At 55.5% G+C, this 25,411-nt stretch overlaps 8 protein-coding genes and 1 non-coding gene across 9 annotated transcripts; 4 read left to right on the top strand and 5 right to left on the bottom strand.

Moving 5' to 3' along the window:
• Positions 1–165: 165 nt before the first annotated feature.
• On the bottom strand, positions 166–2,080 carry ACRALDRAFT_1045100 (uncharacterized protein). Its single transcript, XM_071015382.1, has 3 exons — positions 1,473–2,080; positions 865–1,377; positions 166–741 (listed from the first exon to the last, which is right to left on the bottom strand). The coding sequence occupies exons 1-3, from the start codon at positions 1,941–1,943 to the stop codon at positions 526–528; spliced, it is 1,200 nt and encodes a 399-aa protein (XP_070872124.1). The 5' UTR covers positions 1,944–2,080; the 3' UTR covers positions 166–525.
• Positions 2,081–4,577: 2,497 nt separating this feature from the next.
• ACRALDRAFT_1066032 (uncharacterized protein) lies at positions 4,578–4,772 on the bottom strand (the record flags this gene model as incomplete). The annotated part of the gene is made up of 1 exon (XM_071017268.1): positions 4,578–4,772. One exon carries the CDS (start codon positions 4,770–4,772, stop codon positions 4,578–4,580), a length of 195 nt encoding a protein of 64 aa, XP_070872123.1.
• Positions 4,773–6,400: 1,628 nt separating this feature from the next.
• On the top strand, positions 6,401–8,276 carry ACRALDRAFT_2044749 (uncharacterized protein; the record flags this gene model as incomplete). Its single annotated transcript, XM_071021465.1, has 3 exons — positions 6,401–6,417; positions 6,510–7,685; positions 7,760–8,276. 3 exons carry the CDS (start codon positions 6,401–6,403, stop codon positions 8,274–8,276), a joined length of 1,710 nt encoding a protein of 569 aa, XP_070872122.1.
• A 568-nt stretch (positions 8,277–8,844) lies between these two features.
• Positions 8,845–10,791, bottom strand: ACRALDRAFT_2112556 (uncharacterized protein; the record flags this gene model as incomplete). The annotated part of the gene is made up of 4 exons (XM_071023581.1): positions 8,845–9,158; positions 9,268–10,285; positions 10,366–10,526; positions 10,584–10,791. 4 exons carry the CDS (start codon positions 10,789–10,791, stop codon positions 8,845–8,847), a joined length of 1,701 nt encoding a protein of 566 aa, XP_070872121.1.
• A 2,057-nt stretch (positions 10,792–12,848) lies between these two features.
• On the top strand, positions 12,849–16,537 carry ACRALDRAFT_2044747 (uncharacterized protein; the record flags this gene model as incomplete). Its single annotated transcript, XM_071021464.1, has 5 exons — positions 12,849–13,063; positions 13,113–15,741; positions 15,801–16,019; positions 16,071–16,347; positions 16,404–16,537. The coding sequence occupies 5 exons, from the start codon at positions 12,849–12,851 to the stop codon at positions 16,535–16,537; spliced, it is 3,474 nt and encodes a 1,157-aa protein (XP_070872120.1).
• Positions 16,538–18,938: 2,401 nt separating this feature from the next.
• ACRALDRAFT_2113247 (uncharacterized protein) lies at positions 18,939–20,875 on the top strand (the record flags this gene model as incomplete). The annotated part of the gene is made up of 4 exons (XM_071023629.1): positions 18,939–19,031; positions 19,116–19,192; positions 19,305–19,538; positions 19,648–20,875. The coding sequence occupies 4 exons, from the start codon at positions 18,939–18,941 to the stop codon at positions 20,873–20,875; spliced, it is 1,632 nt and encodes a 543-aa protein (XP_070872119.1).
• Positions 20,876–21,281: 406 nt separating this feature from the next.
• On the bottom strand, positions 21,282–22,214 carry ACRALDRAFT_2113178 (uncharacterized protein; the record flags this gene model as incomplete). Its single annotated transcript, XM_071023623.1, has 1 exon — positions 21,282–22,214. A coding segment is annotated over one exon (933 nt), but the record flags the coding sequence as incomplete, so codon positions are not given.
• Positions 22,215–22,596: 382 nt separating this feature from the next.
• Positions 22,597–22,667, bottom strand: ACRALDRAFT_t268. Its single transcript has one exon. It is a non-coding gene; the product is annotated as a tRNA-Gly (tRNA).
• Positions 22,668–23,990: 1,323 nt separating this feature from the next.
• On the top strand, positions 23,991–25,292 carry ACRALDRAFT_1066013 (uncharacterized protein). Its single transcript, XM_071017267.1, has one exon. It carries the CDS (start codon positions 24,251–24,253, stop codon positions 25,175–25,177), a length of 927 nt encoding a protein of 308 aa, XP_070872117.1. The 5' UTR covers positions 23,991–24,250; the 3' UTR covers positions 25,178–25,292.
• Positions 25,293–25,411: the final 119 nt, after the last annotated feature.

The raw sequence follows: 25,411 nt of genomic DNA, 5'->3' as shown, positions 1-25,411 counted from the left end.
TCCCGTCCCCTGAATTCGGACCTCTGGATCCCGACAAATCCTAGCTATCCCGCTGGCCCAGAATTGAGCAATATGGTGTTGGCCAAGGCCCTTCCCTACTTGGCCTGAGTTCCTATTAGTCTCTCGGCCTCCTAGTTTTATCCCGAGACAGGTATCACGATCCGTGGATCAGAAAAGGAGAAGCATAGCATTGGGCTACTGGACCATTGGATTGACAATTGATCCCATTGATGATGGATGAATCGCCAAAGCTGTCGACAAGTATATGACCCCATACCTACAGTCGGTATCCTTGAGAGCCCCTGACTCCTCTGAATATCTGGAGTCCAGTCCAGCCGCCTGCAAACAGAATCCATATACAAAAGGGTAAAGTCCCATGTGCTCAATATATACTAGACCCGCCTATACTTCAGCACAAAAGAAGGCAGGAACCCCAGTCTCCCGGCTCAGCCAGGCCAGGCCCCATCTCGGCTTCGTGGCAAGGACGGTCTATTAGTAAGAAAAGAAAATGGAAATGGTGCGCTATTAGTTCGCGACAGTGTAGTTGCGGCCGGCAAAGTTGTTGTTGGCGAGGAGGTTGACGGTGCTGCTGGGGACACCGCTGATGGTGCCTTGGATGGCGGTATCGGCAATGTGGCTGCAGAGCCCGACGGGGTCGGAGGGAGCGCCGCCAAGGGCAAGGAGGTAGGCAGCCAGGCCGGCAATGTGTGGGGAGGCCATGGAAGTTCCAGAGAACGAGCCCTATAATACCGTCGCGTTAACGAACATGTCCTTCGATCGTTACAATCCCGTCCAATAGGCCGGAGCAAGAAGGATTAAGGGAAGGAAATGGAAAAGGAAGCACAGGGGAAGTCGAGCACGTACAGAGCTACCACCGGGCAGAGCACTCTCAATACGATCGCCAGGGGCGAGGATATCAACAACACTTCCGTAGTTGGAGAAGGAAGCGAGCGAGTCAGAAGCGGTAGTGGCGCCGACAGTGCACACACTCTCCTCGGAGGCAGGGGAGACGTTTCCGGCGTTTTGGGCCTCGTTTCCGGCCGCCACGGCGAGGAAGATGCCGGAGTCGACAATAGCGGCGGCCGCAGCGTTGACGGCGGCCGAGTAGCCGCCGCCGAGGGAAAGGTTGACGACGACGCCGTTGGGGCAGCTGCGCCGGGCCGAGTCGGTGACGGTGTACTCCATGCCGGCAATGACGCCGGAGTTGCTGCCGAAGCCGTTGGCGTCGAGAACCTTGACGGCGTAGAGGGAGGTCTCCTTGGCGACGCCGTAGGTGGTGCCGCCGATGGTGCCGGCGACGTGGGTGCCGTGGCCATCGCCGTCTGTGTTGTCGTTGTCTACAAAGTTGCTGCCCCAGGTCGCGCGACCGCCAAAGTCCTGCCAACAAAAAGGGGGATGTCAGAACGGGACGTTGCGAGGCGGCAATAATAAACCACAATAACATGCACATGTACACAATGGGAATGGCTTACGGGATGGTTCACGTCGATGCCAGTGTCAACAACGTACGCGCAGGTGCCGGCACCAGCGCTGTCGTCGTAGGCGTACGAACTGGCCCCAGGAAAGTCGCTGGAGAGACGGGCAAGGCCCCAAGGAGCGTTGTTCTGGACGCCAAACTTGCGCATGACGGCGTCGTGCTCAATGTAGTCGACATCGGGGTCGTCGCGGAGGGCCTGGAGCTCTTCCGAGGTCAGGGTGCCGGCGAAACCGCGCATGTGGCTCAGTTCGTAGACGTGGTCAGCTTTAGAGGCGTAGGTGGAGATTGTGCTCTGGAAGGTCGAAGCCCGGAGTCCGTCCTTCATCTTGACGATGTACTTATCGGCGAGGATGGTGGCACCGCGGGGCTTGAGAAGGGGAGCCGGGACATCGCGCTTGGCCTGGGTCGAAAGGGGAGAGGCCACGGCCAGGGCCGGGAGGATGGCGAGGAGAGTAGAGTAGTGCATCTTGTGGGTATATGTGTGTAAATGTCAAAGTATATATATCAAGGCTGATCATGAACAAAAAACGCGAGTGTAAATGCAAGGACTGGGCTGATGAGAAGAGCAGAACGGCTGGATGGGGATACCAGTGTCACGGTGAAGGGTGGAAAGAGGTGGGTTTGACAAGAGAACACGCGGCCCTTCTTATATGACTTGGGGGATCGAAGCTTCATGAGTGCGGATGAATCCATTGCTGCTATATCCATCGAGCTTGTCGATCGTGCCCATTGTACGAGGCAGACCACGGCCGGGAAGTCCATCCCCCTGCTCCATTAGAAAGAGGTGTTGTTACAGCCTACCCCGCGACTCCGAAACTTGTCCCCTATTCTAGAAGGTGAGCCGAATAGGGTAGGTTTCGATAGCAGATCTCTCGGATGGGATTCTCGAGTCGGGGGCGGAAGATGAGCTGTTGGCACTGGGATCAATGTGACTGCGATGTTCGCGAGATAGCCAGAGCTGATAGGTTGACCGTCGGATAGAAGAGAGGGAATAAGGGGCGTGAGGGGTGCCCGACGTCCGGTCTAATGTGTCCTGGTCCCGTATATATCGAGCAATCCACGATGATTTTATGCTGGCCGCCCATTCACCTCCCCTAGATGGCAGTCCCCTGTAGATCCGTGGGAACGGAACTGGGTCCCTTCCTATCTGCACCGGGCCAATAACGGTCTTTGGTCTTTATAACGGCGCATGCTTGGCTGCACACTTGCACTGCCGGCCATGGGGCCCATGATTATGGGGCTATGGGGCGACCGATGTGGCACCTTGAAGGGGAGTAACGGATCCAAGAGAAGACTATACCATAGACGCCGGACACACGCCGGGCTAGCAAGTCCCACTACCCAATGCCCAAGCCAAAGTCCGCAAGTGTTCGGCATGTGATCCGTCGTCGCAGATCTCCCGTATTCCCCCTGACTTGATCTTGCGCCATGTCCTGGCCCGCCTTGGGGGCTCTGCTCTGTTCGCTTTCCGAACATGAAGGATTTTCAATAGTCGTCGATGTTATTTTGTTATTACAACGTACACCATTTCGAGATCACACTCAAATCATGTGGGATGTTTGGTAGAACCAGACCTCCCTTGGTCGTGTACTTGTTCCATCCTAATTGCCATGTGCCATCTACCATCCAACCATGGTCCAGTGTCCCCCCAAGATCCAACCAACCCAGATCATTAACATGACCGAGGACTGTCGTCGCTACAGGATTGGACAGGAAGGTGGAAAAAGATGGACCGAGTCCGCGCCGTCGCTTCGGCACGTGAGCTAACTGACTCGATAGCAGTCGGGTCGAGTTCAAATCAGATTCTTTTTTTTTCTTTTCCCCCGAGGTATCTCTCTGGTTGGCTTGAAACAAGCGCCGCCGCCGACATGTAGCTGGTCAGGCCTGCATGCTGCACGCACGCCCATCAGTCCGACTCCCTGACGAAGATCATGGCCGAGAACGGAATGTGTCATTAGCTTATCCTGGCCGCATAACAAGGGACTTTATTCGAACAGAGCAAGGAACAAATACATAACAAGTTTGAATATCTTTCCTATTCGGAATCAGTGTAGAGCGTGAACTGCAGCATGAGTTTTGCGCTAGCTGTCGTTGCTACACGAAAGCGGCATCACACGCCGTGGCCCAGGGACCCGACCCCCCTACTCATGACATGGAGACTAAAGTCTTTTTTCTTCAACAGAAAAATGAGCAAAACAATGAACATGTCTTATTCGGTCTCTTCCTGTCTGATATTTTCTGAATGATTACCGAGTTCTCACCCAGGTTATACCCTGACAGGGGTGGATGGCGTCGCGAATATATTCCAAGACTAGCCCGGCGTCAACGGCGGCTACAGATCGCAATAGTCGTGGGTTAGCTCCGGGGATATCTTCTCGGAACGTATAAAGATCATCTTAGTGTAGTGATCACCACTGAAAATACCCCTAAACACCTGGAGTCCCTGAACATCCCCTACGGACCACGGTCCGTCTGCACCTTGTGCCCCTTTTATCTCTTACATCTCACGGTTCCCAGGGAGGCATGGAAGCCTAACGGACCCCTCGTGCTATCGTCGGTTTCTATTCGATTCGAGGAGGGCCCTCCGATGTGATTCTGCCCAGGCTCCACCATCAGGTGTTCGCATAGGATCGACGTTGGGCTATACAGAAGAGGGAGCTCGATTACTGCCGCGGTGGTCTAAGAAGCGACCTTTTATATCCACGATTGTCGATACTACTCGCCTGCCTATTTAGTAGTTCTCAACACTGCAAGGCCTGAGAGGTCTTCTAGACGACCAGCTTGCAACATCTCTTCAATACTACATGCCCACTTGGTTGTCGGCGAGATGACACGGCAGCAATTTACACACGCTGCATTCGCGTGACCCTCTCTCATCTGACCAGACCACACTCCGAACATCACGACCTGCCAACCTTGAATAAGATGCGCGCTGCACGTCAGATTTTGTGCTCAAGTTCTTTTCTTTCCTTTACTTTTCACATACATCCTCCTTCTCCTTCCTATCCGCTTCTCCTATCCGATGAATTCCGCCACCTATATGCTATATAATTCTCATTTCCCATATACCAGTCCTTAGCAGGTGGGTTCCTCTTTCTTTCTATAATTCCTTTTCTTTTTCGGCTTTCGCCGTAATCCAAGCGGTCGTTCCGGTCGGTCGGAGCTGGTATTGAGAGTTGGGGCTTCTCGACAGTTGATTAGTCAACACCACGGGGCCTCGGCACGGTATTAAACCATCGGGCGCAGGGGCAGAAGGTCCGCACGGCGACCTTGAGTCGTTTGTTCGATGGTTCATGTCTGATTCCCCATCGCTCCATCGCCTCATCGCCGCAACAGGTCCGGACCGTCCGGGTTGGATGCTTAATAAGTCTGGGGTATGTCGTGTAACAACAGCTCAGATTTCTTCGTTAAGGAAACGGCCAGTGCTACTTCCGCGACCCGTATATACACGTATACTTCGTACTTTGGTTTGTCGAAGCCTTCTTCGTCATGATGGTGGTGGGATGACGAAAGCCAAGCCGTAGATTCTCCCGTTGGTTAGAAGTCTGTTAGTGGCGGCAATTAGAGAGTGGGGAACTGTTACGAGTTGTGGCACGCCTAGCGAGTGAGATGGCAGAAATTGGTAGCTTAATTGGTTAGTGGTGGCTGGGCTGTGGCTGCCGTCCATGCCCTCCCTGTTCAAGCCACAGCCCCTGCGCCGAAACGAATTTCCAACGCACCAGGACTTTTTCCTTCCTGAGAATTCTTCAATATTCGTATTCTCCCCACGCTCCTCTCTCTCCGTGCTTTCTCTCCGGTCGGCGGTTTCCTCGGGCGTATTCCTTCGTGCTCCTGGGTCAATCCCCAGAAAAATGTTTACTTTGCCATTTTTCCAGGGCCGATTCGGCCGCGATGAATCGGGCGCCGGTCTTCTACTGCCTTCTCGACCACCAAGATGAGACGCGGCGATTCGACGCGACGAGTCTAACCCAGTCCTTCGTACGGATGTGGATGCCGGCACTCCCGTTCCTGTCAGTCCAGTCCCTGCCAGTGTCACGTTCATCCTAGTGTATATTCTGCTCCGCGAATCATCGTACTCGGGACGACCGCCACTTACATATGTCCGCAAACAGAACAAAACTGCGGTCACTCCTTGTGCTCGCCGCTTCACTACGTCAGTTCGAGGAGCACATGATCTGCACTACGTATGTATTACTTTGCACACAAAGCGACGTTGTAACGCAAGGCCTGCTTCAGCTTGGCACACGATAGACACCGTTGGTGTTCGCCTGGCCCATCGACTGGGCGCGGTTAGCCGCGACGTCATCGCAGGGTCCCGTTCTTACCTGAGCCTCACCTTCGTGGTTCTCGTCAGCATACAAAGTACGATACCTACTCAAGTGTAATCCACCCGACTAGTCGTGGAGCCCCGCGAACGCGGCGTCTCCTCGTGGCTACTATGGCTTCGTCTCGGGAATACGCCCCAGACCGACTCGGGGTCCCCAGTATCCCTACCAAGTCACACTTATGGAGACTCAAACCCGCATCGGTCTTCACGATCCCTTTCGGTCAAGCTCGTCTGCCCTCGATCCCCGCCGAGTCTCCCTTGACTATCATGATCCAAGTCTTCTTGGGTCCTGAGTACGTCATAATGGACACGCCGCTGAGCAAGACACTGACCTCCCTCCCTTCTTAATCCCGTCGGGCCCGTCCTTTCCTCCTTGCTCTCGTTATTCTCTGAATCACCCGAGACGATCTCTCTTTCTCGTCCGTTTCCACACCGCCACATATTTCTCGTCAACGTTCCGAGGCCATACCATACAGTATACTATACGCACAGCTAAAACGACCTAATCTGATGCGTTTCACGTATCACTGTCTTGAACAAGCTATCTATCTTGAACGGAACACGGAATAGGAGCGAAGAGGCTTGAGTTTGTGGTAATGGGGCTGGGTAGACTGTAAGTTCTCTCTTTTTTTTCTTCTTTTTTTTTTATACCGCCCCTGCCAGTCTATCCCGACGTCCCCTCGCCATCACTTACTGACCAGACAGATCAATACGCATCAATGGTGCCGAGTGCGGCGCGGAAGCCCTTTTGCTCGGTGTCATCACCAGCATAGGCGGCTTTCTTTTCGGTTACGACACGGGCCAAATCTCCGGCATGCTCCTCTTCACCGACTTCCGCCGCCGCTTCGCCACCGAAACCGACGACCAAGGCAACCCCGACTGGGACCCTATCCTCCAGTCCCTCCTCGTATCCCTCATGAGCATCGGCACCCTCTTCGGTGCCCTGTCCGGAGCCTACACTGCCGACTGGTGGGGACGTCGCAGGTCCCTGTCGCTTGGCGTCGGCCTCTTCATCATCGGAAACATCGTCCAGATTACCGCCACCAACACCTGGGTCCACATGATGATGGGCCGCTTCGTCGCCGGTCTTGGCGTCGGTAACATTTCCGTCGGTGTGCCCATGTTCCAGTCCGAGTGCGCGCCCCGCCAGATTCGCGGCGCCGTCGTCGCCTCGTACCAGCTCGCCATCTCCTTCGGCATCCTCATTTCCAACATCATCAACTATGGCGTCCGCAACATCCAGGACTCCGACGCTTCGTGGCGCATCGTCATCGGTCTGGGCATCGCCTTTTCTCTGCCGCTGGGCCTGGGCGTCCTCGCCGTCCCCGAGTCGCCTCGCTGGTTGGCCGCCCGCCACGACTGGGACGGCGCCCGCATGTCCATGGCCCGCCTCCGCGGCCTCAAGCACGACCCCGGCCATAAGCTCGTCGAGACGGACTTCCGGGAAATGTACAAGATTCTCGAGGAGGAATCCCGTGTCGGCATCGGTACCTGGGCCGAGTGCTTCACCGGCAGGCCGTCGGGCATCCCCAAGCTCGTCTACCGCACCTTCCTCGGCGCCGCCATTCACTTTTTGCAGCAGTGGACTGGCGTCAACTACTTCTTCTACTACGGCGCTACCATCTTCGAGTCGGCCGGCGTCGACGACCCCATCCTGACCCAGCTCATCCTCGGTGCCGTCAATGTCGCCATGACCTTCTACGGCCTGTATATCGTTGAAAAGTACGGCCGACGCTGGCCTCTCTTCCTCGGTGCCCTGTGGCAGGCAGTCTGGCTTTGCGTATTCGCATCCGTCGGCGTGGCCCTGCCTCCTGAGAACAACAGCGCCACCGGCATCGTCATGATTGTCGCAGCCTGCATGTTCATCGCCTCGTTTGCCAGGTATGTTCCTCCGCATGGGTGTCACAGGTATCTACCTTGGTCCTTTTTCTGTAAAACTAACACTCGTCCGATAGTACCTGGGGTCCCATGTGCTGGGTTATCATCGGCGAGACTTTCCCCGTCCGGACACGAGCCAAGCAGGCCTCGTTCGCGACCGCGCTGAACTGGTTCGGCAACTTCCTCATCTCCTTCCTTTCCCCGCTTGCCGACGACGGCATCGGCTACGCCTACGGCTACGTCTTCGTGGGCTGCAACCTGGCCGGCGCCGCCATTATCTGGTTCTTCTTCTATGAGCCCCGCTCCCTCTCCCTCGAGAACGTCGACCGAATCTACGCCGATCCCCACGTCAAGCCCTGGACTTCGAACAAGTGGGTGCCCCCCGGCTATATCACCCGCGACCAGCGCGACCCGAACGCCTATGCCGACGACGTCATGGCCGACCGCGCCGCTGCCACGGGCGCAAGGGCCGAGCTCGCGGAGAAGGAGAAGGCGGAGCAGGGACAGAGCGCCGAGCCGACCGCCTCGCATTCCAGTGGCCACGGTTCGCCGCCGCGCCCGTCGGATGTTGAGGCCGGTAGGGCGGCTCACTAGATTCTGTCTCTGGAGTCGTAAGGTGGCATGTTGTTCGTCATTCGACGCCAGTTGTTGTATATATACCTCGGTCATGGTGGTCGCAACTGCTTTAGCTCAACCGGCACCAGCGGCGTACGGAGTAATCGATTCAACAAGTGTATCAACAGTCTCGCTTCTAACGGACCGAGTCACAATATCTTATGTCGTGGTATAAAGCGACACGTTCACTAGTAGGTCCAGTGTCACTTGACTCGGCTTCCTATCCTATCATATCAATTACTCTTTGCGAATGGGCACACCATTTCATTCAGGAACACCCCATCCTCATAGATTTCAGCGCTTTAACTTCGTCGCTCAGCTCACTGCAAGTTTTCTTTTCCAACTTTTTAGTATAACGATATTAACTACGAATAGGTATACAGATATTGAGGGCACCATTTGCAATCCCAACCAGCAATTCATCAGTTCCTCATGCATGGCGTCCTGCACAGCTCAAAAAGGCACGCTGGGACATCCAGGTCTGCCACTGTACTATGCTGTTGACGATTCTCATCGAGGATCCCTGACTCGACAAAATATCATTATATCAATCCCCGCTTTGATGATCGTCAGCTGCATAAGGGAATTGATATGTCTGGTGATCGGGGTCACTCTGTCCCTTTGCCTCGAGGACGGGCTCGAATTTGCAGATGCTGCCCTTGTGCTTGAGACAAGGCGGCAGCCGTTTGCCGTGGTTGTTCTGAGGCTCATAGGTAGGGTCGTTCTTTAGTCGCCAGAGGAGGGACTCGTGCAGGACGGCATCGGTCGGGATGTCGCGGCACTGGCCTTTGTTCAGGGGGAAGCGTCTCCTCACCCATTCCTTGTCCTCGAGTTCCCATCGAGTAATGAAAGGAAGCCATTCTGCGTGGTATCGCATCAGCATATCCGAAGTACTTACATACTAAACCGAGCGTGCAGAGAGGTGGCAACGGGCTTGTCACGGGGACGGGAGGTAATGCCTTCGACTTACCCATCCACTTCCAGAACATCACCTTGAGGAAGCCCGAACCGCGACCAAAGGCGAGGGAATCGTGTATGAACCCACTGAGCGCCTGCTCCTTTCTCTTCTGGAACCGTCGCTTGAATCCCTTGACGCTCCTGCACCACTTGACTGCGGCCGGAGGGTCGAGTTCGCCTACGAGCTCGAGCTCACGGATCATCCAGGCCAGGGGGACGTCACTCAGCTGGAACGGGTCTCTCCGCACGTCCTTGGTGGGCGCCTTGGCCTTTCTCGAGGTCCAAAAGTTCTTGATGCTCTGCCAGATACTCATGCTCTGCTTGGTATCCAGGGGGTTGTCATCGGTGGCGGGCCAGCCGCCGCCGACGTCGCTGTGGGAGCCGGGGAACCAGACCTCCTTGATATCCTCATCGTTGTGGTGGGAGCCACGGATATCCTGGGCCAGGAGGGCCGGCTTGAACTTGACGCGGCGTTCGTCGACGGCGACGGCATGGCGGACAAAGTGCGCCGTGCCCTTGACCGGCACGGGGACGGGGGCTTCTCTCTCCAGAACGGCGACCGAGTTGACGCAGTCCCAGATGCCGAGGAAGTAGACCTTGATGTTGGCCTGCTCGACCACGCCGCAGTGGCTGACCTCTTCTTTCCGGCAGAAGGTGTTGCTGAAGGCTGTGATCTCGTCGCGGGCGCGACGGAACCTGCGTCCGCCATGGCGTCGGCGCCCCTCGTCGTGATGAGTCTCGTCATGGCTGGCGGGGTCGGCGTCGGCGTCGCCGTGGTGGGCATCGCCGTTGCGCTCTGGCGTTCGGTCGGTTCCGACAGTGTGGTCTGCTTTGGTGGCTTTCCGGCCTCCGGGATGCGCTTCTAGGAAGTCCTCCGTCTCGCCCGCCAGATAACGCTGGTAGAGGCGGTATGCAAAGGGAACCATCTCCTCGTTGCCCTTGCAGAGCAAGCCGACGGTGTGGATCATACGTGCGAGGAACTTGGCAGTGAAGGCACCGCGGCTGAATCCAAACATGTAGATTTTGTCGCCCTGGAGAAGGATGGCGCGTAAGTAATCAAGTCGGTTGCGTTCACCACGTTCAGATTCAGGGGGATGGGCACGCTACACACCGGGTCATAATAACGCATCAGAAAACGGTACCCGGCCATGACATGCGCGTCAAAGGTGGTGCCGATACCCTGATCGATGGTTTTGGAGAGGGAGCTCTTCATCTCCCCGTACCATGTTTTGTTCACCGACGTCTCGTTGATGTCGTATGTGCCGATGCCGGCTAGGAAGATGTAAGTGACACGGCGACACGGGGAAAACGGGGATCTGTTCTACTCACTCTGGTAATAGTGGTACTGATTAGGGTCGTTCCGATCCAACTTGTTCAGGAGCTTGACGACATTGGTATCGGCATTGGACCCGGTGAATTCGTTACCGGTGCCATCAAAGCAGAGAATAAGCTTCTTGGGCTCCCTGCCCTCGGAACTGATGGTCCGGACAGCAAGGCCGTTTTGGCTTGAGCCATTGGCGTTTCCAGCGGAAGGCATGTCTGGCGTCGCCATCATGTACGGCGATGTGAGGCGTAGGACAGGGGCACCAAGGGCATGGGAAGCAAAAGGTGAAAGTATCCAAACATATATGATGCAAGTTGGGTAGATGACGCGGGCCTGCGGCGTTGATACTCGGCGTGAGACTCCAGTAGCCCAGTCAAGGCCTCACCGTGTCCCATCGAGAAGCACCATTTATATCAGCTCCCGGCCCGTGTACAATTTCAAAGCTGATACCCGACTCCCCCGGTCCTGGTCACACACTGACACTCACATCACATCCACCCAGCTGCAGCATGGTATGCAAGCAATAAGCAACTTCCTGTGGTACCCGAACGTCTGGCCAGTGCTTGGCTGCTTGCTACTCCTTTCCAAGGCCCTTGGGGCTCATTGGCACATTGCTACGTGATTCTCCTTGGGCCCGCCGAAACATGTATCACCTGCGCTCTCTCTCTGAGTAGACTCACTGGTCGGATAAGGGACTGATAAGCTGTCTGGTCGGTCCGATGGTGGTACTGTGGCTGCGGTGATCACCCCCTTCGGTGTGTACGTTGTATCACTATCCGCTGATGTGATCTTCCGACTTGTCTTAGACAATCGGCGTCAGGTTCGGACCGTTCGGTAACTCAGCTAGCCACCGAACGCTGGTCGTAACCCGTTTTGATCGCCAAGAGACGCGCGACTTGGAATTATGTGAGGTTCTTGACGCTTATTCGAGAGCTCGTGAGCTTCACGTCTAGAGCTGAGCAAGGTAGGATCTCCCGCCCCCAGCTTCTGTCAAACACGCCGGCTAACTGCTTGAGGAAAGTCTGTGAGACATGCATGATATGATCAACCAATGCGCGCCTGCATACACGCAGCTCGAGCCTCGAAGGCGGGTCTGGTTCAGAACGGCCAACATCTCCGGGAGCCCAAGCTCGAGTCTGCTAACTGAGTGGAGTGGTCTGGCCTCTCGGCGGTCACCTCCTGCTGTGCTACATGAGAGTTGAGACATGCATGATGCGATGTCTCGGTCTCTCGTAGGTGACCTGGGCTTAACGCTTCGGAATTCCCACGTCCAAACAGGTCGTCTTCCGAAGAGCGGTCAGCATATCGCAGCCAGTAAGACGAATGAACTACAGCCCACGTATAATGCCTTCACGCATCATTGGACCGTACGGCAGTCAGCCATCAACGCCATCTCCGAGCACGACATGCAGTTAAGTCGACACGGCCTGTCCACACCAACGAATTCCATTCAGGTTGTATGTAGGTATTGATCCGTGCTTGCTTCTGGCCGCCGCCTAGAGCCTTTGCATTCCGGGCCCGGGCCGTTGCCCTCATTTGGTGGCCAGGCTTACATTCATAGTAGGGTGCAGGGCGTGGTATTGGGGGGCGACTGCCCGACGTAGGCCGGCGCACAGGGCTGCGAGTTTCGGTCCACGTCCAGCACTGATGGCGAATCACGATGATCTTTTCGACAAGGCGTGTATGTGAGCGCATCGAGAGGTCATCCCGTAAGTGTCCTCAAGTCTGACCTCGAGTCTCGCCATCTAGGCGCATCTGCTGTGCAACGCATTTCTGCTCGGTTATTTGGCATTCGTTCAATGTCTCTCTACCACCCCACCGCTCCATCTCGTGTATGTTCAGCTCTGAACTTTCGCGGTGACTGTTTCAAGCCTACATAAAAGCATATCGATGACACCGAAACGGTTATATTGCAGGGAGGGATGTCCCGTCTTGCCAATAGCAGTAGCGGGTTTAGCGATCAGGTCTGGTCTCTTGATGCCGGCGGTCTGAGGTCACGGCGACTCACGTCGGATGCTGGACTGCATGTTTTCTTTGTATTTTCGGTTGGGCCGAGACGAGCAGATGCAAAAAGCCTGTGGAACTTGGAACTTGTTGGGGATTCTGTCTCCTATATTTGGTATAAAGGGGCGACGGCATCGAGGGGATGCCAGGAGTGTTGTAAGCTCAAGATCAATCTCTATACCCCTATACCTCTGTAGTCTCTCTATCACAACATTGAAGTTCTTTACTACTGATACCGTGCATCAACTATTACATCTTGGCGAACCATGACTTTCGATGAAAAGTTCCAGGCCGGTGAAGCGTACGGCAACGGAGATGCCCACCATGGTTCGAGAGACTTCCTTCTCGAAGACCCCGTCAAGATTGCTACCCAGCTGGTGAAAGACTATGCTGGTGTTCGACGCATGGCTTCCATCCCAGAACTCGCAGCCCTTATCAGGCAGCTGCTGCACAAGGGGGAGCCCATTGACGACAGACAGGGGTAAGGAATCTACTGCCTTTACTTGAAGTCTCCCTCTGACGATCGACAGCACGACCGAGCTCTTGATCGGCATTCTCGCAGGTCTCCCCTCCGATTCGAAGCTCAGAACCCAGCTCACAAACAAGCTCATCGACACTCTCTGGGACGATCTCCAACACCCGCCCCTGAGCTATGTTGGTGGCGACGTCAAGTACGAGGTAGTCGACTCCAAGGAGCAAGGCCCTCACCTGCCTACAAAGAACTATGACAGCATCGAGTTCAAGGTCCCTGGTACCGACGTGACCCTGCGTGAGCACGCACCGCAATCCCCGGACGGTGTCTTTCAATACCGAATGCCCGACGGGAGCTTCAACAACGTCCTCGATCCCAACTTGGGCAAGGCCGGCTCTTCCTATGCCAAGTCGGTCCGGGCAACCAAGACGCTCCACGGAGTCAAGCCAGACCCGGGTCTGCTCTTCGACCTCCTGATGGCTCGGGATGACGAGAACTTCAAAGAGAACGAGGCCGGCATCTCGTCCATGCTCTTCTACCATGCCTCCATTATCATCCACGACATCTTCCGGACCAGCCGTACCGACATGAACAAGACCGATACGTCCTCGTACCTCGACCTGGCGCCCCTGTACGGCTCCTCGCTCAAGGACCAGCTCGAGGTTCGTACCATGAAGCACGGCAAGCTGAAGCCGGACACCTTCCACGAGAAGCGGCTTCTGGGCCAGCCAGCCGGCGTCAATGTCATGCTGGTCCTCTACAGCCGCTTTCACAACTACGTCTGCGACGTCTTGCTCCAGATCAACGAGAACGGACGCTTCACGCTGGCATGCGGAGACGATGCCTCGCCGGAGCAAAAGGCCCAGGCGGCCGCCAAGCAGGACCACGACCTCTTCAACACGGCCCGCCTCATCGTGGGTGGCCTGTACATCAACATTTCCCTGCACGACTACCTCCGGGCCATCACCAACACGCACCACTCCGACAGCGACTGGACGCTGGACCCGCGCGTTGACATGAGCAAGCAGTACGACGACGAGGGCGCCCCGCGTGGCGTCGGCAACCAGGTCAGCGTCGAATTCAACCTGCTCTACCGCTTCCACGCCTGTATCTCTAAGAAGGACGAGCGCTGGATGGAAAACTTCTTCCTCAAGCTCTTCCCCGGCCATACAGTGGAAGACCTGCCCAACATCAGCTGGACGGAGCTCGGCAAGGCCCTGGCGGCGTACGAGGCGACCATCCCCAAGGACCCGAGCGCCCGCACGTTCGACGGCCTCGAGCGTCAGGAGGACGGGACGTTCAAGGACGAAGACCTCGTGCGCATCCTCAAGGAGGCCATGGAGGACCCGGCCGGTTCCTTTGGCGCCCGGAGAATCCCCAAGGCGCTCAAGATTGTCGAGATTCTCGGTATCAACCAGGCGCGCAAGTGGCAGGTCGCTTCTCTGAACGAGTTCCGCGAGTTCTTCGGACTCAAGCGCTACGAAGCCTTCACTGATATCAATGCCAACCCCGACATTGCCGGCATTCTCGAGAAGCTCTATACCGACCCCGATATGGTGGAACTCTACCCTGGGCTCATGATCGAGGACATCAAACCCGTCCGTAACCCCGGTTGTGGTATCACCCCGAACTACACGCTCGGTCGTGCCGTGCTCTCGGACGCCATCACGCTGGTGCGTTCGGACAGGTTCAACACCCTCGACTACACCGTCGCCAACTTGACGGCCTGGGGGTACAACGAAGTCCAGCAGGACTACAAGACCCTCGGCGGCTCCATGCTGTACAAGCTCATCCAGCGCGGTCTTCCCAACTGGTTCCCCTACAACTCCATCGCCGTCATGCAGCCCATGTACACCAAGAAGGCCAACGAGAAGATTGCAAAGGAGCTCGGCACCATCCACCAGTTCACGCTAGACGATCCCAAGCCTCCCCGCAAGGCCGTCGTCATCTCCACCGGCGCCGCCATCAAGCAGGCGCTCGGCGACCCGGCCAAGTTCACCGTGCCGTGGCTCCAGCCCATCAACGACATGTTCCCCGGACCAAAGGGTAAGGACCTGGGATGGTTCATGTTGGCGGGCGACGGGCCCGAAAACCGGAAGAACCGCGAAGACATGACCAAGGCCATGGGCAATATTCCCAACCTGCACGGCGCCGTGCGCGAGTTTATCGAACGCGTGGGCGCGCAGCTTCTCGAAAAGGAGACCTTCACGCTCAGGGAGGGCCTCCACCAGATCGACCTGATCCGCGACATTGCCATCCCTCTCAACGCCCAGCTCCTGTCGGACATGTTCTACTTTGACCTGCGCACCGACGAGAATCCGGACGGCACTCTGAGCGCGGCCGAGTTTTACCGCCACCTGCTCAACATTCGCACCTGGGGCGCCAACAACAACGACCCCGCGCAGGCCTGGAACCGCCGCCGACGGGCGCAGGAGGGCGCTGATGTCATTATCAAAACGACCCGCAAGCTCGTCGACGAGGTTTCCCGCAGCCGGGGCTTGGGCTTTGGTGTGGCGTCGGCTCTTTCCAACGTGCTCACCCGGAAGACCCATATCAAGAAAGACTCGCTGCGCGCCTGTGGCCTCAAGTTTGTCGAGGAGTTGCTGGCTCAGGGGCACTCTGCTGAGCGTGTTGTCGATACCCTGTGGCTGACGGCTTTCGGCGGCGTTGGAGCGCCTGTTACTGCGGTAAGCTATTCACCCCTGGTGCAGAAAAGGGGGGGACTGCGTGCTAATGTTCTGTCTAGTTCTACGAGATCATGGAGTATTTCCTCCACAAGGACAACGCGGCCATCTGGGCCGAAGTTCAGCGCTTGGTGCGAAAGAACGACGACGCTACCCTCAGCGCCTACATCCGGGAGGCACAGCGCCTCACGAGCTCGCAGCGTAATGTGCGCGTTGCGACGCAGCCGGCTGAGCTGGAGGGTCAGTCGATCCAGCCAGGAAACGTCGTCATCATGCTCATGGTATGTATTATACATTGTCCCTTGTATGAACAGCCCTAACGCTCTTCCCAGGGTAACGCTGGACGAAACCCCGATGAGGTGGTCAACGCGAACACGTTCGATCCGAACCGCAAGACGGACGAAGTCGGAGCCTTTAGCTACGGGCCTCACGAATGTTTCGGAAAACACATCGCAACCACTTTCATCACCGGCCTTGTGAAGCTCGTTGCTGATCTCAAGAAACTGCGTCCCGCGCCGCGCAACATGGGCGAGGTCAAGACGGTCCGTATTGGGAGTGAGAAGTCGTACCTCAACGACAGCTGGTCTTACCTTAGCTTTGACCCAAGCAGTACGTTTACGAGTTCCCTTGCCCTGGTCCCTACTCCGTGCTAATCTCTCTTATAGCCTGGAAGCTTCACTTTGATGGCCGAGGGGAGGGCGTATTTGAGGATGATGGGGAGCCAGAAAAGGAGACTGAAATGCAGAAGTATTACTACGCGATCAAAGAGCGCAAGGCTAAGCTTAGGCTCTTTAACTAGAACCATGTTCGTGGTATATAGTCGACGAGACGATGAATTCAGTTAAATGCATGTAGGAATCACTCAGGGGCTGCCAGGGAACACCATGCCATGTTGCGCCGTTTGTGTCTATCACCGCATTCAACTGCAGTACCCGAGACCATCTCCTATGTGTCTACCTCCCGGTGCATACTCGACAAGGCGGAATGGAGTTACCAACGCGTCTGCATGGCATGCGTCTATTGGTATAGACAGATTCAGGGTTTGTAAACTATAGTCTCTCAGACTCTCAACATGCCCGACTGCCGGACCCAGGAGTAAGTTACTGGAGATTCCCAATATACCAACGCCCCTATACAGTCTTGGTACTTTTACTATCTTTCGTTTGACCGGGCAGTGTGCTGAAGTGAGGCATGTATGCTGGCGGTAGAACTTGTAAACCACAGCTCTAGGAACGTGGCACACTAGATATTTGCTTTGATATATACACGTCGGTATTAAAGCTCTCATTCTTTCCAAGCTTAACGATAGGCTTTTACACTCGCTCGTCTAACTTTACACATTCCCTATGCCTTCAAGTTTGTGTTGAATGCCCGAGTCCTTTGATGTCGTCCTCTCTGGTTAAGGACTTCGGGCCAACTCTATCTAACCCCTTTGCGGAATAATGCATCATTTTGAATTATTGTATGCTCCATGTCCTGTTCAATAGTTGTTTATATAAGACTCCGAGATACTATGCGACACTTCAATCGACATAGCAATTAATTCCTATTACCTGGGCACTCTCTAAATCCGTCTCGCTTTCTGTCACCAACACTTTCTTGGACGCAACTAAGAAATAGCGGCCTGCAACTACCAGGCTATAGAGTAGATTTAAGCTCGATTCTTATGCCATCGCATCGCGGTATTGTTAGATCCACGGTAAGCACGAATCACTAACATGGACTATTAGACCGACTATTACTCTCGGCCCTCGGGCGCCCCTGATATTCAAATCCGCGACTTGATGTCAACCTGAGGTGAACGTCGTTATGAGTAGAGTTTTACTGTTACGTTGCTTAGCAGTCCCAGATCTCGGATGCGCCTTGAAGTCTATATAGATTAAGAGATTGAGAGCTTGGCATAGATGCAGCCTGCAGATGCGCCCGCAGATCTCACCACCATTGACGTGTTAGTCTCACCCTCTGGACTCGCCCCGTCTAAGTGGTGGTTGGCGCAAAAACATGTGAGCTGCATTTTTCCGTGCAGTTGGCGACACCGCGACCTGGGTGCTTTTACTAGAAACCCATTCGCTCGCTTCCACACAACGTCCCGACCGTCATTGAAGCTTAGTCGCCATCTCCTCACTTCGGCACAGTGAGCACCAAGGGATACGGTCGTGGATACGGCATTTGTATTATCGCACCACGCCACGTGCAAACGGAAATAAACCAGGCGCCAGTCACGCATCGCCGCAATACTCACAATTCGGCGTGGAAAAGGCGTACTTTGTAGGACGGTCTTGGCCACAGGAATCTGTCCCACCAAGCCACCTGTGTGCATTGTGCCACCAGACTCATCGCCGCCGGGCGACGATGATTGTCCAGATGTCAAACAGTCTTGCTTCAACTGGTTGGTGTATCTGAGAGCCGCCCTCCGGGGGAGTTTGGTGAAATCCAGGCGAAACTCATCCCCCCATATCACGACCATCATTTCGACCCGACTTGTTTTGTTGTCAAGGGAAACTCCAAAGGAAACACTGGGCCACAACCGGCTAGGTGGAGATGAACCGTCTATCCCGCCTCCTCAGTCCCCTGGTAACGACGGCGTATCTGATTTGTGGACTTATATTCATCCATCCTAGCGGAGGCGACGCTGATGGTGGGTGCAACTCAACTGCCGCATAGGGCGTGTGTGGCGTCTTACAACTTACAGGGACCATACAACGGGATGCATCATGCATCGTTACCCCATGGGGTTTGTCGTCTTTCTCCGCCATTGACATTTTCCCCGGACTCTTAACCGGCCTTGGCATGTCACCTGGAGACCTAGACAGCCCGTTTGGTCTTTACCCATGCCGATTAACGTCGCATCCGAGTCTCCTCTTTTTCCCCTGATTGGGTTCAGCCGAGTCTGCCACTGTCTAAACCATGCTCGGATGGTGCAGTCGTAGTGGTATAAATAATCGGGGCCGTCCATGGCCTTGTCTGTTTCTAGCTGAAGCTTCCGACCGTCCGCCTCGTCGTCTCCTCACTTTCGTCATTTCCCAGAGCGGCCGACGGACGTCTATTGTCTGGCTTTTGGGATGCATCATCTGCTGGATTCGGGGGCACTCTGGGAATTTTAACTGCCGACAGAGAAAAGGAAAAAGGAAAAGGAGGAAGAGAGAGAGGGAGTATACCCCCCTTGCCCCCAGAGCCCGCCCCATCCCAACATCGCCATCATGTCGTTGTTACAAAGGATTGTAAAAAATGAGGCAATGAAGCAGGACCCTCCTGAGATTTACGGATGGAGGGTCTATGCTCTTGCCTGCTCGGTAAGTTGAAGCCCAGTCCCATTGATATCTACGAGAGTGCCAGTCGGAAATGCCCTACTAATCAATGAGCCTCGTTCAACATAGGCATGCTTCGGTGGTTTAATCTTCGGTATCGACACGGGGGTCATTGGTGGTGTCCTCCGGATGCCCGAGTTCCAGGAGTAAGCTTCCGTCTTCACACCTCTGCTCTGGTCTATGATCTCAATATCATTCGCCGGACTCTCCCTCACTTACAATAACTGATATGAGACTAACTGCTTCACTTCCTTCCAGACTATATAGACTCACCGACGAATATGTCACCCCCATCGACCGGGCCAATCTAAGTGCCAACATCGTGAGCACGCTCCAAGCCGGATGTTTCCTCGGTGCCCTGCTCGCCGCCCAGGCCGCCGACCGCTTCGGTAGGAGAGCCGTCCTCATCTGGGCCGCCGGTGGCATCAGTATCATTGGCGTCATTTTCCAGGCCGCTGCTGCCGGTCACTTGGCTCCCATGTACATTGGCAGGTAGGGTGGCGAGTGATACCCACCCCTTTTCGTCTTCTTCCGACTCCTGATTCCCACATATCGACCTCTAATACTGCACAATGAACTGACACCCGGCCCGCCTCGACAGATTCATCAGTGGTTTCGGCACCGGCTTTGCTTCCATGGTCAACCCTCTCTACGTCGCCGAAAACGCCCCTCGAGCCATCCGTGGCGGTCTGACCGGCATCTACCAACTCTTCATCGTCATGGGTATCTTCTTGGCTTACTGGATGAACTACGGCTGCCTTCAGCACATCACCGGCACCGCGCGATACATGATCCCCCTTGTGGTCCAGGGCCTGCCGCCCCTTCTGCTCATGATTTCCATGTTCCTGTGTAACGAGAGCCCTCGCTACCTGGCCAAGCAAGACAAGTGGGAAGAGGCCATGGCCGTCCTATCCAGAGTCCGAGCCCTGCCGCCCGACCACCCCTACGTCGCCGAAGAGTTCAACGGCATCCGGCTGGCCATCGAAGAGGAGAACGCGATCCTCTCCGGCTCGAGCTGGCTAAGCCTGCAAAAGGAAATGTGGCTGGTCCCCGCGAACCGCAAGCGCGCCCTCATCTCCATCTCCCTCATGTTCTTCCAGCAGATGACCGGCACCAACGCCATCAACTACTACGCCCCGCAAATCTTCGCCACCCTCGGCGTCACCGGGGAAGAGAACGAGCTCTTCGCGACGGGCATCTACGGCCTCGTCAAGCTCATCGCCGTCATCGTCTTCCTCGTCTTCGTCGCCGATTCCCTGGGCCGTCGCCGCTCGCTGCTCTGGACCGGCATCGGCCAGGCCCTGACCATGCTGTACATTGGCATCTTCATCCGCGTGGCCCAGCCCGAGATTGGGTCCGAGGTCTCGGCCGCCGGCTACGTCGCTCTGGTCTGCGTCTTCCTCTTCGCATGCATGTTCCAGTTCGGATGGGGCCCCGTGTGCTGGATCTACGTGTCCGAGATTGCCACCGCCCGCCTCCGCGCCACCAACGTCTCGTATGCCGCCGCGACGCAGTGGCTTTTCAACTTTGTCGTGAGCCGCGCCGTGCCGCCCATGCTGGAGGACATGGGTGTCGGCGGCTTTGGCACTTATATCTTCTTCTCGTGCTTCTGTTTCTCCATGGCCATCTTTGTCTGGTTCTTCGTCCCCGAGACCAAGGGTCTCAGCCTGGAGTCTATGAACACGCTCTTCGGTCTGCAGGAGACTTTCGGGAAGAAGCAGGATGTCGAGACGGCGTCGGTGGACCAGGCCGCTGGTACAAAGGGCGATCAGAAGCCTGACGTTGCCCAGATCGAGGAGCGACCCAGCCCGGCGCCAAAGGGCGTTTAGGTACGGCGTTATATGTGTAGTCAATGTTGTAGATGGGGGCGATTCTGGACAAGTGCGAAGGAATGATCAATCGTATAGTTATGAGGAATGTCAACGTCAGCTGAACGACTTGATGACTTACACTTCTCCCCTTTGTCGAATCGAGTTTCAAGACGACTGGACTGGGACCATAGGTACCCCTAACAACCTCATCGAGTCGCTGCTGCGATCAATCCAGAAGTTCAGGTGTTTGCACAGGTTGGATTGCTCATGTGCTCTCTTCCGTTGGCGCCAGACTCGATGCACCTGTTCCAAAGGAGGAAGGTTGGGACGTCTTGCCATCTCAGACGTACGCCTCGCCAGACTCCACCTCATCCCTAGCGGTAATGGGATGATGAAACTCATGAGCAAAGGTTGAAAACGGCACTCAATAGTCCAAGTCTTGCCGCACCATCCTCAACATGGCAGATTCGAGAAGGTGAGGGTCGAGGATAGTCTCAACCTTCTCCGGCCAATCGTCCACCCACTGGAAATCCACAAAGCATGCTGCATATTCCCAGTAGCTCGGATACCAGCCTGCATCCTCCCAGTCCAAGACGGCGCTGACTCTGAATCGTCTCTTCACATCATCACCTTCTGCTGGGAGCTCCTCCACGAGAATATTCTTGCGCTGCAGATCACAGTGTGTGAATACACTTTCATGTCCCTTCAGGGCCACCGGGAGGTTTCGAGCGAAGAACTCAGATGTCCAGGGTCGCATCTTATGTCCTTCCCAGTTCCTCTGCGACCGCAAGGCGAGCGCCCTACAGAGGTCTTCCTCCTTCTCGAATGGTCCGGTAATCCTTGGGTCCGCTTCTCGGCAGAGAAAGAAACGATGCCGTAAAGGGCCTCCACAGACGCTACCAAACAATGTGGGTGAGGGGATTGACCGTACAGAGTCCCAGATCGACCTTAGTTGCTTTGAAATGTCCATCTGTTCACCTTCGGAAAGGTCATCCCATAGAAAGGCCAGCTGTTTTCCTGGCATGAGACCCATGATAAGGTAGAGCTTGTCACCCTCGCGGTACATGGCGTAGAGCGGCGGAGTCGGGATGGATGGATGATTCTCCAGGAAGAGGAGAGCATGGCCCTCGTTCTCCGTGACCAGCACACCATACTTGACGACGAAACATCCCCTGACAAGAACAATGCGTCCGAATCGAGGATCTCGAATGGTTGGTAGGTTTGAAGGGCTTGCTTCGATCTCGCTTGATGTTGGTAACGCGTCAGGCAGCTTTGCCGGATCGCAGAAGTATGGGAGCGCGGGTGGCGGAGGCAGAGGCATTGTCTGGTGTCTACGCCCAACTGCTAAAGTCCGTAATAGCTGGCGGCCTGCCCTGAACTCACCAAATGCTGTTTCGCGGGATGATAGCCAAATCTCGACTCGATTCGGTGGGACAAGGGGCGGAATTCTGTAATCAGCCGGTCGTGTCTGAGTAGCGCAAAGGCAGTACAAGCTATGAATGGACCCGTGTAAGCATGACTTTACGATCTTTTGGCTGGACAGTTGTAGTATTGAGTCTAGTAGAAGCTGTTCGGGGTGAAACTTGAGAGTCGAGGACGATGGTTTGCTGATTTAGAAAGAACTGCGATTAAATCTACGGAGCGGGTCCGGATAAACTATCGAACCGCAGTCGGCGGGGACAAGATAAGAAAAATGAAAAAAAAAAATGAAAAAGGAAATGGAACAAAAAATGAAACCCTGCGTGAACTGGGAATCGAACCCAGGGCTCCCCGATGGCAACGGAGAATTTTACCACTAAACCATTCGCGCTTCTTCGGGTTGACAACTTCTTGCGGGCGTGGCTCAAGTTTCCTCCGACACTGGCCTTCCACGAACACCTCGAGTCCTATGCGAGAGAATGTAAGAGCAGATAATCCCTACTGCCGTGACTTTATACCACGTATGCTTTCCAGCGAGGGAATTTCACAGCCTTGTGATCGCCGGTTGTGACGAGTGGCTCGGTCGGCGTTGGGACTTATCGCCGACGGAGTCGTGGATCGCGAAGCTGGGATCAACAAGTCCAACACTGGGATGGCGTGAGGTCATGTTGAAGTCGCAGCATGGGGATAGTATTTGTATAAGTTTGTAGGCCTGGTGAGTAGAAGGGATTCAATCAAGGACAGCTGGCGTTTCCAACTCTAAACCCCAGTTCAAGTGAGGATTGACCTCACCCCTGAAACGTGAGACTGCGCCAGATTTCTCCCGTACCTAATGCTTCAGATTTAGAGTCAATCACACGTTATAGTCATAACTGCGTTAGCAACATTCATGGCAGATAGGGTGGTCTGGCGCCTTGGTGCCGGGATGGCCCTCGAGCTCGCTCCCCCCCTAAGTCGAGACCTGGAAGCTTAGATTACGCCCTGGGTCTGATTGCCAATAAACCTATGGAGGGCAATCAAGTCATTTCCAGATCTTCCTCGTGTATATATCCGAGTCCAGAACATTGAAGCCAGAGTCCCGACTCCCTCGTCGGGATTGCTGCCCTACCGACGTCGACAAAGGGTCGAGTGGACCTGGACGGGACGGTGCCGACCACCAGCCAGAGACCGTGGAGACTCGAAGCGGAAACCCCTAGAGAACAAGGCAGTATTTCTCAACTCTCTACTCGCCTTGCGGACTGATTCCCAAGCCGACTTGACTATTCATCCGCATGGGATTGTTTGCCGACCATTGCCTGACTGCACGTACTTCGTCGACCGCTGAAGAGAGCAAGCGTATTTCCACCTGGAAGCCGTCCGGCCAGATACACTTTGAAGTCATTCCATCAGATTCGCGCTTTGCCCCGTGAACGTGACGAATACTTGGAGCCAAAGCCTTATAGTCCTAAGCTGCTAAGCATCTCCTCTGCTGTAGTACCCCGCACCCCGCAACCCCGCACGCACCTTGTTGACCGAAGCCGAGCTTCACCCTTGGCCCGGACTCTCGGTTGACAACATGGCTGTCGCAGCCGTCGCACAGCTCGAGGTCATCTTCCCCGCACTGAATGTGATGGTGCCCGTCCGCTTGGGTTGACTGGGACTGCAAGTGCATGCACGTGTGCATTGAAAGGCCGGAAAAGGGCTTCCACAACAGATGGATCTTGTAACGATAGGTTCGGAGACGAGGCATCACGGAGGGCCCCTCGGTTAGATATGTTCAGCTGATGGTGAATGGCGGTGAAGCAGTGACAAAATACCAGTCTCCTTACCTTATTACGCCAGTTCCCAAGCCATTAAACGCAGAGGTCTGCATATCTTTACTCAACCATCCATCTACCAGGTATCCTGCATGTCACTGTCACTCACCTGGGCACTTGATACCTCACCTGCTCACACATCGCACAACCTGACTTGTTCGCCCTCATACCCACCACCATGTCCAGCACAACAACCACAACGAGGACCATGTTCCTCAGCAATGCTCCTCCGCCGCCGGTCAAACGCCTAGTACCATACAGCCAGCAGCCGACGACAACGGACCCGACGGTTTCCAGGGCGACGCAGGGCGGCATTGGACTGCAACAACAGCCGATCCCCTCACCGCGTGTATTCGGCGACAAATTCGAGGAGCGCGAATACCTCAAAGGCCGCCTGGTGCTGGCGTTCCGCCTCTTCGCCAAGCACAACCTGGACGAAGGACTAACGGGCCACATCACCCTCCGGGACCCCATCCTACGGGACCACTTCTGGGCCAACCCGCTCGGGCGACCATTCCAGCTGATGCGGCGGTCGGACCTGATCCTGGTCAACGGCGCGGGGGAGGTCGTCGGCGGTGGCACCAACCGACTGCTTGACCGCGCGGCATATGCGATGCACCATACCGTGCACGCGGCGCGGCCGGAGGTCAACTGTGTGGCACACTCGCATAGTTTGTACGGCAGGACGTTCTCGTCGCTGGGACGGCCCCTTCAGATGCTCACGCAGGAGGCGTGCGCTTTCCACAACGACGTTGCCGTCTACCGGCCGTCCAGTACCGCAGCAGTGCCGGCGAATGAGAAGGGGGAGGAACAGCACCACATTGCGAAGGCGTTGGGAGACAAAAAGGCGGCACTACTGCAGAACCAGGGGCTGTTGACGTGCGGGGAGACGGTCGAGGCCGCCGCGTACTGGTTCTATGCGTTGGAGCGGTGTTGCCAGTCGGAGCTTATGGCTTTGGCAGTCCCTGGTGCGCCGGCGCTTATCGAGGATAAAGATGCGGCGTCGACGTATAAGAGCAGGGGGACGGCGGAGATGGGGTGGTTGCATGCGCAGCCCATGTTTGAGGTCATGGCACACGAATCGGGGGACGATTATTTGCAGTGATTTGCAGTCAAACTTATGAGCGGTTGACTTTAGGAATGCAAAGGGTAAGGGATGGTGTATTAAAAGTGGAATGAGGAATGAAGCAATTGCAAAGGGTGGGGCTTGGGACCCACGTCAAAACGGTGGACAGTGTTTGTCAGGAACGTATTCGTAAACGGTGCACCGTAAGGGGCAGTGATCCCCTCGATCATCGGAATGTGAAACGCGACTCGTCTTCCGTACACAGTACAGATA

The sequence above is a fragment of the Sodiomyces alcalophilus genome, assembly GCF_042370955.1.
Source record: "Sodiomyces alcalophilus JCM 7366 unplaced genomic scaffold ACRALscaffold_8, whole genome shotgun sequence".
In the NCBI taxonomy this organism is placed as follows: Eukaryota; Fungi; Ascomycota; class Sordariomycetes; order Glomerellales; family Plectosphaerellaceae; genus Sodiomyces; species Sodiomyces alcalophilus.
This window is presented reverse-complemented; position numbering and strand designations above follow the sequence as displayed.